The 13639-nt window shown below is 34.0% G+C and overlaps 1 protein-coding gene across 6 annotated transcripts in view; it reads left to right on the top strand.

The window, feature by feature from the left end:
* ADGB (androglobin) overlaps positions 1 to 13639 on the top strand; it is a 175165-nt gene that overhangs the window by 108527 nt on the left and 52999 nt on the right. For 5 of the 6 annotated variants that reach the window (XM_057489120.1, XM_057489121.1, XM_036906895.2 and 2 more), the window contains exons 22-26: positions 746 to 839; positions 5290 to 5424; positions 5958 to 6111; positions 9360 to 9547; positions 12493 to 12677. In XM_057489120.1, coding sequence (XP_057345103.1) covers positions 746 to 839; positions 5290 to 5424; positions 5958 to 6111; positions 9360 to 9547; positions 12493 to 12677 — 756 coding nt within the window. The remainder of the gene's footprint in view (positions 1 to 745; positions 840 to 5289; positions 5425 to 5957; positions 6112 to 9359; positions 9548 to 12492; positions 12678 to 13639) is intronic. The other variant, XM_057489119.1, reaches the window with a different exon arrangement.

Here is a 13639-nt window from a genome sequence, read left to right as displayed (position 1 = left end):
TAAAAATTTTATGCATATAATGATTTTTTTTCCTTTTTAAAGACAAAAGCTTGAGCAATTTAATAATGTTTTAATAGTGTTTGCATTTCTTTTTCTCGACACATTATTTATTGAATAATTTGTGTGCACAGCACTGTTCTAGATTCTGACCTTATCAAAGTCAGTAAAACTGACAGTTTCTGTCATGATTAATCTTGTATTCTAGTGGTAGTAGGCTTACAATAGACAAGTAAATATATTGAGATATCAATTTCAGATACTGGTAAGTACCATGGAGAAATTAAAATAGGATGCTTAGAAAAAAAAGTCAGTTTCTGACATGTTAAATATGAGGCTTTAGTATGGACTTAATTTTTTTTTTTTTTTTTTTTGCCAAATCACATACTCTTAAGCCATTTGTGGATTATACTTTAAACTTTAGTAGCATCCTATTGAGCATCATTTTTTTAAATTGGGTGGATATTTTTTTGACATAAAAGCTTTCATAAGAAATATTTGGTCTAATATAAAATAATATGTTAACTCTGGTAATTATCCTATTAGATCAATGAACATTTTATGATTTTTTAAACTAAAGATGAAGGAAAACAGCATACTTATAGCTTCATATTTTCAACATGATTTTGTTGCTAATAATGCTTATGATTTCAGATACCACCTTGTGATTTCAACTTAATCTGTAAAATCAAGAATCTTTCAGTCAGCTTACAGCTTTTATATTGTCATTTATTATTATTATTTTTAGACACGAAGGAAAATGCCTATGTTGCAGATACTCTTCAAAAAGTTTGGGCTCTATTAGAAATGAATATAGAACAGTATTCGATTTATCTCTTAAGGTAAAGTGGTACGATGGTATTTCTTATTCTAGTATCTTGGTGTCCTTCAACTTCCTGTTCAAATGCTATCATTTTCATGAGTCATCTCTAATTACGGCAATTAGAAGCATACCATTCTTTCTTAACTTCCACAATATTTTATTGGAATTGTTTCTATGGATACTTACTACTTTTTCTTGGTCTTAATTGTGCTTGTTTAAAATTCTAAGCAGAAGAACTCTGAGAAGCAGAACAGAGTTCCTTGAAGTCTTATGGTGCTGAGGAGACAGAAATTAGGGTTTAGGACCTACTTGGGGTGGGGACTCCAGTAAAAACAATTAAAATTGTCCATTGAAATCCATGGAGAGAAATACTCCAGAAATGGTCTAATCAGAAGTAGATTGAACCTTAGGAAAAGATTTTTCCAACCATGTCCGAGAGATAGGATAATCTGAACAAAATTAAGAAGTGTATATATATATATGAAAGAAGCAGACCCTCTGATGATGTTGGAGTTAGCAGACAAAATCTCTACAGTTAACTATTATGGAAATGACCAAGAAAATAAAGAGAAAGCAGATGAAAAGTTTAGTAAAGCACAGTCAAATGGAAATTACATAAATAAAAATTATAGTAACTGAAATAAAAAATCTATAATGGATTTAACAGCAGATTCGACAGAAGAGGAGATTAGCAAATTGCGAGATAGGGCAGCAGAAAAGTACACTAACTGAAGCATGGGGAAACAAGTAGAGAACAAGGCAAGAATGTAACAGACATGTGGGACAAGCTCAGAAAGCCTCATACTGTAACTATTGTCCAAAAGGGTAAAAAAGATAATAGCTGAGAACTTTAAACTGATAATGTGCATCCACTCAGATTTTCAAGAGACTCTGCCTGTAGACGCCATGTAGAACGTGAAGAAAAGCACACCTAGACTCATCATAGTCAAACTATTGAAAACCAAAGGGCAAAAGAAAACCATTCAAAGCACCAGAGGAATAATAGATACTATCTGCAAAGGACAATCAGACTAATAGCTATGTGTAGCAGTAAATTCATGACCTGTGCAATGCAAACTGCAGAAGTTGAGTAAAAGGTTTTAAAGAGTCCTAAAATTCTAGGATTATTATAGAAATGGCAAAAGTAATAATTTAGATGAAACTCTAATAGGACAAGAAGGCATGCCCTATTCTCTAGCAATATGCAAATAGATCAACTAGTAAATTTAAGAAGAAATAATAAAATTAATCTTACACATCTTCCAGAGAATTGAAAAAGTGGAAACATTTATCACCTCAAAACCTTGATGAAAAGTAACTCAATGAGGACAGTGAAATAAATGAAATTGCAAACCAATCACCCTTTTGAAATTAGACCCAAAAAGTATGTGATAAAATATTAGAACTCAAAATTGGAATTAAAAGGATAGTACCTTATAACTCTCTTAGCACTCTGGGACATGCAATGGTGGTTTAAATAGAAAATTTGTCATTTTAAGTCAGCACATTCATAGGAAAAAGGGACAAATTTGGTCCTCTGGACAGATTCAGAAAAATCATTTGATAAAATTTAACACACATTCTAAATTTTAAAAAAATTAGCAAGCTAGGATTAGAGAAGACCTTCCTTAATACATTAAAATACACAGTATTAAAAAACTGCTACAAACATGATTAGTTGTGAAATTTTGAAGGCTTTTCCTTGAGTTTGGGAATGGGACAAATATCCTGTCCAACAACTCTATTCAAGATAATCCTGGAGTTCCAAGAAGGGGGAAAAAGAAACAAAACAAAATAAAAGTCATTATGATTTGAAGGGAGTAAATAATTATATATATATATATTTTTTTATTATCAATGATATAATTGTGTATGTAGAAAATGCCAAAAAAATACATAAAAATTATTAAAATGAAGAAGACAATTAAGGAATTTGCTGGAAACAAGGTCAATATAAAAATAACAATTGAATTATTATTTATAAGCAACACACATATAGAAGATTACAAAAACACATAAAAACTTAACCTAAAATTAATGAAAAAATTCCATGATGAACCAAATGATCAAAATTTCAAATAATGATAGACTCTAAATCTGTCCTTGTCTAACCCTGAGAATGAGTACTTCACTCATCTCTCCCAATTCGGGTGCACAGATACTCTTATTGCTTCTTAATTCACCACGATTAACTTTACTCCAGAACTGTTCTCTAAAGAGGTGCTCTTTTGCTTAAGATTCCAGTTGCATGGATGCATACAGAAAGCACAACCCTCCTTCTCCATTCTGCTTCTGAATTCTGGGGAAGATCCCAAGATCAGAAACTATGCCTCATTTTCGTGTAAATGATGTGCTAAAACCATGAATTCCCCTATTAGAGTGTCGGATAAGTTCACTAGAGAGGTTTATTTGAAACGCAGGCAGAAGTCTCTCTGGGAGCTGGCCTTGCGTTCCGTGTGATCTTTCCACCGTAGCCAAGAGCATTACCCAGAACTTGTCCATGCCTAATACAGAGGGCATTCAATAGTTTGAGTTCAACAGCTGAGTCTATTGGACAGATGAAACTGACAAGTCTAACTGATATTTATACTTAAATAGTAGGAGTGTCTCTTCCTAGCAGGTCTTCATTATAAGGCCAAGAGCACATTGTTTGGTATAAGATCTAATATTAACCCCAGCTTTACTAATTATCAGATGTATGAACTGGAGTAATTTCTTATCCTCTCTGAACTTCAATTTTTTTTCATTTTTAATACAAGGATAATAATATCTACATCATAGTGCTAGTCCTTTATAAAGCTGTGAAGATAAATAAAGGTAACACAGGGAAATTATTTAGCACAATACAGACTGAGCCATTCCAGAACATGAACTATTACAGATATTGTTATTATTACTACATGGGGAACTTTGAGGTCCTGGGGCCTAGCCTCGTATTCTCACAGCTTTAGGGTCAGAATTTCAAGTCAAACTTGGGGCAAGGCTCAGTTTACCAATATAACTTTCTCTCTGTCCTAGGATCCAAAATTTAAAAAAAAAATCAAGTCTGTCAGGGATTCTCTCTAAATCATTCAAGATATTCCACATGGTATATCAGATGTTGATGGTCCCATATTCATTAGAATTTCCTGAGGCATATGAAAAAGTGTAGAAGGTGGGATGGGAGCAGTGATAGCCTGGAAAGCCTCTGACTCCGTCCCTCATCTTAGAATGGCAGTGGGTCTCATTACAGTCAATTCCGTAGGTGGCCTGCTTAGTGCTGGGGTGGCCCAGCGAGCACCTCGTTTAGCTTAGGCCAGCCCCCAGATGATTGGCAGAGATGCTCTGCATAAACACACCACCACATTATAGTTCCTAGCTAGGGTGATCAGACAGTTCATCCTCTGATTTTGGATAGTAACATAGAGAGAGCACTACTAATAATTATGCCAGGATATGAACATATACTAGGATGACCCCAGGCAAACCAGGTTATAGAGTCAGTTTTTGTTCTTGTGACTGTTTTAAAAAGCTTAAAATCCTTCCAAGTATAAACCTATCAATTTCCACCCACCACCAAAGACGAATGATCAAATATAGCGTGTAAATCCTACCCTCCATGAGAATCTCCATGGCTTTGTTCTTCCCACTGGCAGTACAACTAAACCATCTGCCTTCTGAAAGTCAACACCACCAGCTCTGTGTGTACCTCTAAAGAGGACTATTTTCTATGTCCATTAAGGCTTGCTTCCAAGGTGATATCAGAGACATTATATCAAAAAACCCTAAGTTCCTGTGCTACTAGAGCTAGGTCCAGTTCCTGGCAGACTGGGAGGATGGGACCCACAGGTTCCCTCACATCCCTTCCATCAGGTTCTGGAATAGTATGCCACAGCCCTCCAGGGAACAGACACTGAGACACCTCAGCCCGTCATCATTCTCACCAGTTGCACGCACCACTCCTCATGCCCCAGAAATCATGCAGAAGGAAAACTGGCATTTTTCCCCTTTCACGGCCTTAGTTTATTTATTTATTTATTTAAATCTAGTTTTCCGAATCCATTCCTTACTTTACACTGCATTCTAGTGTTGATTCTCTACACCAATCCCAGAGCTTCAGTGGCTCCCACCCAGTTTTATTGCTGGTTTGACTGCTTCTACTTTTCCTACTCTTGTAACTTTAACTCTGGGGCTGATTTCCCACCTATCCGGCAATTACTCTCTCAGTCATGAACTCGGTTCTCCCTTGACTGAAAACTTCAGATAATTTTGGGTACCTTTGAGAGTCATCTTTTGTGGCTGACCTGGAATGGGCCCCCTACCTTGGTACCAGGTACCATGAGCCCCATAGCTTCCTGCCCCTTTGGGCTCAGTCTGGCCAACAAAAGGCTGCAATATATTTTATGTTATTTTTTTCCCCATTTCTTTGTGTAAATAAAATGTATTTTAAAAGTTGTTTTGCCATACTTAAATTATTTTTACATTTCTAGACTCATGTTTAAAAGCAAGTGTAAATCTATTGAATCCTATCCATGCTATCAAGATGAAGAAACTAAGCTTGCTTTTGCTGATTATACTGTGACTTATGCAGACCAGCCACCAAATAGTTGGTTTATAGTATTCAGGTGAGGATATCATATATTGGCAAATGATGTCACCTTTAAATGGCATGCAATATTCATATGTACAGAGTTTTAGTTATGACAGTAGTGAAAGTAAGAACTTTTAGGTTGTTTTCACAACTTAGTTAAAATAGCTTCCACATCTGCTATGCATAAATGAGATATTATAGAAATTTTATCCATGCCTTTAAATGAAATGTGAAGAATGTGAAGTTTATTAGAACTTTGTATGAGTATGATAAGCATAATACATTGATGTTTGAGCCACTCCTTTATGCTTTAAGTATAGAAAGAAAACATTTCATTTCCAAGGAACAGCATATTAGGTACAAGTTTCAAATTGCTTATAAAATAAGATTTCTTAAAGGGCTTGCAGTTTCATGACAAAATAGTGTATTAATAATAATTTTTAGAAGAAAACAATATGTACACCATGTAGTTACTTAGAACTTTAATGTTTTTAGTTCTTAACGTCAAACCTAATTTAAAACCTTTCTTTGTGATTCATGTCAAAGTTCATGCCTTTGTAATTACAGAGAAACATTTTTGGTTCCTCAAGATATGATTTTGGTTCCTAAAGTGTATACTACACTTCCAGTCTGTATGCTCCACGTTGTTAACAATGACACTATGGAACAGGTGCCTACGGTGTTCCAAAAAGTGGCACCTTATCTTTATACCAAGAATAAGGTAGGAGCAAAATTTGTCCTCCCCGTATATAGGATGGCAATGAGAAGGCGGGGTCTTACTGACGCTCCAGGAGAAGGCAGAGCAGACATATTTTCAATCTACTTAACAGAGTAATAGGGTCCTGGTCTCTACAGATGTCCCATGTATTTGATAGCAGGAGGTACCTAATGTGAATGCTCGAACATTCACCTCTCAGCCCTCTACTTTCTTCTCTCTAAAGAAAATATGGCAAAAGGAAAATATTAGGCATTCTCATTACTAAAATCATCAAATCATACAAACCCTTAAAATGGAAGTGGAGCTAAAGACCTCGTTTAGTTCTGTTCCTGAACCAAGCGATTGTCTCGGTTTTGCACCAGGTTTTTATTCCATTCATAAATATTTCCGAAGATCATGATTACACAGCCACTCACCACCCACCAGTCCCAGTCTTTTCTAGAGCTACACAGATTCCTCCCCAGGTCAGAAACACTTGGCACATTGCTCCTGCTGAATGATAGGCCCTTGTCTCTGATGTTCCACTCACATCGTGTTGTCTCTCTATTCCTTTGAATCTTACTGTGATGTTTTTGGTCATTTTCTCTAAGAAAGAAAGCATGAGAAAAGATGGTGTATACCTGCCCTGGAAACCGGGAGATCTGTTTTAGCTCTGATCTTTCATTTTTTAGCTGTATGGCTTGTCGTTGAATTGTGGTTGTAATTGACTTCTGAGGTTTGTTTCAGCCCATGACTCTATTTATTTTGTATAAATTAAGACAACCTATCTAATGAGTACTAACTGGTTTATAGGAGTGAAGGATAAACAAAAATTTTATTAAGTCCATGAAAAAACTAATAGCTCTTTTAAGTTGTTTTAGGTTTTTGTTTTTGTTTTCTGTTTTTGAATAAGACTATTTTTTAGAGTGGTTTTAGGTTCACAGCAAGATCGACAGGAAAGTACAGAGATTCCCCTGCCTCTACACAGGTGCTGCCTCTCCCAGGGTGGTACATTGTGTTTTGTGCCTGTCTCACCCTATCAATAGTCAGTGTTGTGGTTGGACTGGCCCTTGTGGTTCTTATTATGCTTGCAGGGTGCCTTTCATCAACAACCATCAGGAAACTTTGAAAATACAGAGTTTTATTACTTGTAAGTTCTGGAAATTTCACAGCACACCTGGAACCACACAGTGAGGTCACAGGTAAAGAGAGAGAGCTGGGATTCTGCTCTTATTAGAGTCAAGGGTAGGAGTCTAGACTTTCATGAGTTCACTCTTTATTGGTGAATTTGAAACCTAAGAGTGGGAATTTAAAGCATGGGGATGAGAAAAGACAAGTGGCCCAAATGGCCATTTGTTGAAATCAACCAAGGTTTCTAAAACAAAGGAGCATCAATGTGGGGAAGTGGCTGACTTTTTACCTAGGCAAGTGGCTGGCAGTGTGTTTATTTGAGATAGACAGCTATCTTTGAAGTGGATGCCTTTTTGAAAAGGTGCCTTGGCAATTAAAAAAAACTTGCCTTAGAAAAAACAACTCTCAGGATTTACATTATAATTTATTACAATTGAGCATCCTAATCAATCATATCATAATCACCTGAAGTCCATAGTTCACATTATGGTTCATTATCAGTGTTGTATATTCTGTGGTTTTGGACAAATGTAAGGTGACATTTATCCATTATTATGCTAAAGACTATTACCACTGCTTTAAAGATCCTCTATGATTCACCTACTCATCTCCCTTCCCCACCCCCTGGAAATCACTGATCTATTCTGTTTCCATAATTTTGCCTTTTCCAGACTGTCATAAAGTTGGAATTAAATACTATGTAGCCTTTAAGACTGGCTTCTTTCTCTTAAAAACATGCATTTAAGGTTCATTCTTGTTTTGTAAGGCTTAATGGCTTATTTTTCTTTAGCATTGAATAATATTCCATTGTCTGGATGTACCACAGTTTATTTACCCACTCACCTACTGAAGGACATATTGGTTGCTGCCAAGTTTTGGCAATTATGAATGAAGTGGCTATAAATATCTGTGTATGGGTTTTTGTGTGGACGTAACTTTTCAATTCCTTTGGTTAAATACCAAGGAACAGGATTGCTGAATTGTATAGTAAGAATATGTTTAATTTTGTAAGAAAATGCCAAACCATCATTTAGAGTGTTTATGCCATTTTTCATTCCCACCATCAATGAATGCAAATCCCTGTTGCCCCATATCTGTGTCAGCATTTGGTATTGTCAGTGTTCTGGATTTGACCATTCAATAGGTGTGTAATGGTGTCTTATTGTTTAAGTTTTTCTGATGACATATGATGTGGGGCATCTTTTCACCTTCTTATATGCCATATCTTCTTTAGTGAGACATCTGTTAAAATCTTTGACTCATTTTTTAAATCAGGCTGTTGTTTTCTTATTGTTAAGTTTTAAGAGTTTTTTTTTGTATATTTTGGATAACAGTCCTTTATCATATGTGTCTTTTGCAAATGTTATCTTCCATTCTTTGTCTTGTTGTATTTTTGGTATTGTATCTAAAAAGTCATTGTCATACCCAAGGTCATCTAGACTTTCTCCTGTTATTTTCTAGTATTTTTATAGCTTTGTATTTTACATTTAGTTCTGTAATCCATTTTGAGTTAATTTTTTGAAGGGTGTAGGTCTAATGTATAGATGCATCTTTTTTTGCTTGTGGATGTCCACTTTTCCAAGAACAATTATTAAAAAGACTGTCTTTGGTGTCTCTGCTCTTTTGTCAAAGATCTGTTGACTTCATCTGGGATCTGTGGAACAAATCTAATGTTAATTTGATAGCTTTACCTGTCAATTGCCATCCTAAGAGAACTACATTTGCATTAAGTCTTCTGCTTTTTTCATCTTGTACTTAGATGATTCTGAGAAGAGAGGGAATCAAGTAGGAAGCAAGAGGGCTACTCTAGGATGAAGCATGAATATAAATCTGCCTTAGAAAGCATTATAAGAATTAGAAAACATAGCAATCATCTACCATAGTTCAGCACTTTGTTTTGTAGCTAGGGAACCGCACAAACAAAACTGTTAGAGTTATTTTTCTCTGAAAACATGTAAGATGGCACTTTCTAAGAGGGATTTCAAAACATAATGCTTGTGATTTGCCATGTATCAAGAGATCTTGGGATCTTTATGTATATCAAGATAATAAAGCATTTTAGTACTGTGAAACCATATATTGTACATTTGAGAGACCAGTAACAATGTAACTTACTTCTGTGTAACTCTTCTTTCCTTTAGAAAGGATACACATTAGTGGCTGAAGCATTTACTGGTGACGCATATGTACCATCTTCACACTGGAAATTGCGCCTCATCGGTCCTTATCATCCACTCCCCTGCCTCTCTCGAGACAATGCATGCAATGCTTTTGCCGTAAAGGAAATCAGAGATTACTACATACCCAATGATAAGAAAATTCTGTTCAGGTATAAGTATATGATGGAGGAGAAATGCATTCTTTTAAAAATATTAATATTTTTATTTTATTAAGTATTTTACTTTAAATTAGATATTAAATATTTTAATTTAAATATTAATGTTTTTTATAGTAAAAGTTGGCCACAAAATCCTAAGTAAATTTTGGATTTTGATTTCTACACTCTTTTGGAAATAACTAAGTTAGAGAGTAATGTGTTTACATAGGTGTTACATGGGATCTAGCCTATAGCAATCTTTCCTCTTGTTGCTCTCTCCTTGTTCTGCCCCAGTTCTGACTAGCCTCTCATGAGGGTTTCTTCTTATCTGCCAACTCAACTTTCTTTACATGATTATCTGTGCATTCTCCATGAATAGCCTCATCATGGACTAGGTTCCTTCTCATTAATCAGCCCGTTTGATTCTAATTCTGACATACTTCTCATCTCTATGACCTCCTCTCTACCCTCAATGTCCTCCATTACTTCAGGACCTCATTATATCTTGTCGGTAGAAATACTGTTTCTAGAATCCATGACTCCATTATATTCCCTTTTTTAACTCTTGGTGTCTTTGTCCTTATTCACTTACATATACATTATTTACGACTATAGTAGTTCCCTTTGAAACACACACATTTAAATATGCAATTTACCTTCTTTAAATCTCTGAAAACTTCCTATTGGCTACAGAATAGAATCCAAACCACAAAGCATGGCATTCAACACTCTTGCCCAGCCACCGAACACACAGTGCTTTCTCTTGACAGAGTTAAGCACCTTCTCCCAACATATAGGCAATGTAATTTTATTTTGCTCATCTTTTTCTCTTATTTTGATGTATCTTGTCTCCATTTTTCCACCTAGCAAAATCCATCACTTTAAACAACGATTGCAACAGTCAAATCCTTTGTGCTTAAACCTCCAAATATAAATAGTTGGTCCCATTCATATTTCTATAGCCCTGTCCAAATTTTATTGATTAATTTCACACTGACTTCTATGAGAATTAATATTTATTGAAAGCAGGAACCATGTCTTATCAATACAAGACATATTGCTACATGCTTGATATGTAATTGCCCTTTGTTAAATATTTGTTGTTGTCAAATGTGTTGTTAAAATACTTATATTTTTCTTATATTGTTCTACACAGTAAATTGAGAACTAAAGATATTATTAAGGAAATAAAAGTCACCCATAATCAACCTAGAAACAATTATTATTAGTATTCTGTTGTATTTTCTTCTAGCCACAGTTTAACATTATTAAAATCATAACATAATTAAAGTATTATAATCTAACCATTTTTACATAACATTATAGTGTGAGCATTTCCCAATGTCATTAAGGCATTTTGTAATGTAAGTAACTTCCTAATAATTACTAACCATGAAAAAGAATATACAATTTACTTGGTTATTGGCAGTTCTTTATTGTTGTAAAATTTCCATTTCTACAGTCTTAATAAAGATTTGATCATGTATTTTATTATAAATATTAAAGTAAATTCCTGATTATTGTCCAAGGATTTGTTATTTTAAAAGATTATGTTTTAAATACTCCATGTATATTGGTAGGTTGGTTTTCAAAAAGAAAACCTAAGTCTTTTTGATAATATGTGTTTCTATTTTGGCTTTGAAGAATTATGAGTACTATACCCTATTGCTTTATTGATAAATACTTTGGCATATTTTGGCATATTTCCTAAGTATACACTACTTCTGTACTTGGCCTTTCCAAGCTTTGTGGTAGTAGTGCTTTTTTTTTATTTATTAAGTTATCATTGATACACACTCTTATGAAGGTTTCACTAGAAAAACAATGTGGTTATTACATTCACCCTTATTATCAAGTCCCCCCCATGCCCCATTGCAGTCGCTGTCCATCAGTGTAGTAAGATGCCAGAGTCCCTAAGATAATATGTGTTTTATTTAACAAATTATAATTTATTGTATTCTGGTTGATTTTCTTCAGATAATTCTTATTTTCCTAAGATAATTCTTATTTATTTGTACTATAAAACCTTTTCCATTTAAAAACTTTGCATACATTTTTGTAATTAAAAATAATCAGCAATAAAATTAGATTACAGAACAATATATAAAGTATATCACATGTATATTTTCTTATGTTTTTGTTTATGTATTTTATGTGTGGGTAAAAGTTCAGAGAAAATACTGAAAGCCAACACAAGCCAAGGACATGAAAGGTGAAGCGTTCTCTTTTCAATCTGTCTGCTTCCTGTCATATATTTATATATTGCTTATTAGAAAGAAAGCAAGAAAAATAAAGGAGAGAAGAAAGAAACATACCACTAATTAAAAATAACAATTGTGATACTATGATAAGACTCCACCATATCACATAGCAGGGCCACTAATAGACTAAGAAGTCATATTTAACCTAACACCTAAAAATCAGTCCTGGAAGCTGGTCCTAAACTGTCAACCTGAGCTGGAGGGAAGAGGAGGGAACTGCTTGACCACACATGTGAAAGTCCAGAAATTAAAGAGTATGTGACCTTTCAGGGAACTGAAGACCTTTGTGTGCAAAGTGGGGTTCTAGGAGGCTATGGCAAGTGGTAAGGTCAAAGAGGTCAGCAGAGTCTTTTCCTGAAGGGCCTCATAAGGCAAGAGATTCAGATTTTACCTTAGCAGCAATGAAATTGGCTTTGAAGCACTTTAAGAAAAATGGCATTAACAGACTTGTGTTAAAACATTATGTTTTCTGTTTGGGATTTGATGATAATAAATGTCCTATACTTATTTCATTTTGCCATACCATATGGGATCTTTTGCCAAAACCTATAATAGCAGTAGTATTCCCACAATTTTAGTGGACTTTACAAAGTGGTTTTACTTGTAGATTGTCATATCAGCAAATTACAATTTCCTTTACTGACTTGAGGGAAAGACCAGTATATTGGTTATAAAGTTGACTGTTTTCCTTTATAGGTATTCAATTAAAGTTGCATTACCACATCCTGTTACAATACAGGCACACACATCCAAACCAGATGTATTCATCAAATTACAGATCCTAGAAAATGAAGAAACTATTGTTAGCTCCATTGGAAAGGGCCAAGCTATAATCCCAGCAATTAACTTCATGGAGAGCGAAAACGCTTTGAGCTCCCAGTGTAAGTATGGCTTTTAAAATTGGTTATTTAGATTCACAAACAGATAATTTTGTTTATTGACTGATTTTTTAAATGTTTTATTTCAGATAAAATAGAGAGTAAAATTAAAATCTGTGAAACTTGATATTAAAGTAAAATGTTCTTTAAAAAACTTGCATTTGTGTGTCAGATTAGTTTCTGAACACCAACAGATTTGTTATAGTTATACTTTAATTCTTATTACATTAGCCTTTATAGATTTATGAATAAAAACAGCATTTTTTTTATTTTGAAATAATTACTTTTAGCCCTAATTCATTATTTTTAGAAAGTATTCTACATATTAAAGTTAACAGGAACTTGGAAGTTATACTTTCAGTGTAATAGTCACAAGAGCTATTAATAACAATTATTTCTGAAATAATGAACAATGATACTGTAAGATATATATATATATATATGATATATATATATATATATATTGAGTTAGTTCAGAACTTGATTCTGACTGTAAAAACAACACATGATCAATGTTAAATATTTGGAACAAAATCACAAACAAAAGAACAAGAAATCCCATGTAATCATGCTACCCAGGAAATACTGTTAATATTTTAGCTTTGATATCTTCATTCTCACATTTTTATTTTAAAACTGGGATTTTACTTATTTTGAGAACTGATATTTCTTCCTACAACTGTAATTTTTTTCTTATTTGTGTCATTGGATGGAACTTCCAAACCTATGTTACATAAGAGTGAAGATGATATATTTCCTTTTCTTAAATGGGAAGGACTATAGTATTTATTATTAAGAATTATGTTTGTGGTTGACTTCTAATAATTGTCCTTTATAAAATTTAAGAGTTCTTTCTATTGATAGCTAGAACTTTAATGTAGAATGGGTCTGGAAGTTTATTACTATGTTGTTGTTTATAGAAATCATCAAATTTTATTCTTTTGCATTTCATTACTTTTTAATTT

This window comes from Manis pentadactyla, chromosome 12, assembly GCF_030020395.1.
Source record: "Manis pentadactyla isolate mManPen7 chromosome 12, mManPen7.hap1, whole genome shotgun sequence".
Lineage (NCBI taxonomy): Eukaryota > Metazoa > Chordata > Mammalia > Pholidota > Manidae > Manis > Manis pentadactyla.
The sequence above is the reverse complement of the archived record's forward strand: the minus strand, read 5'-3'. Positions and strand labels throughout refer to the sequence as shown.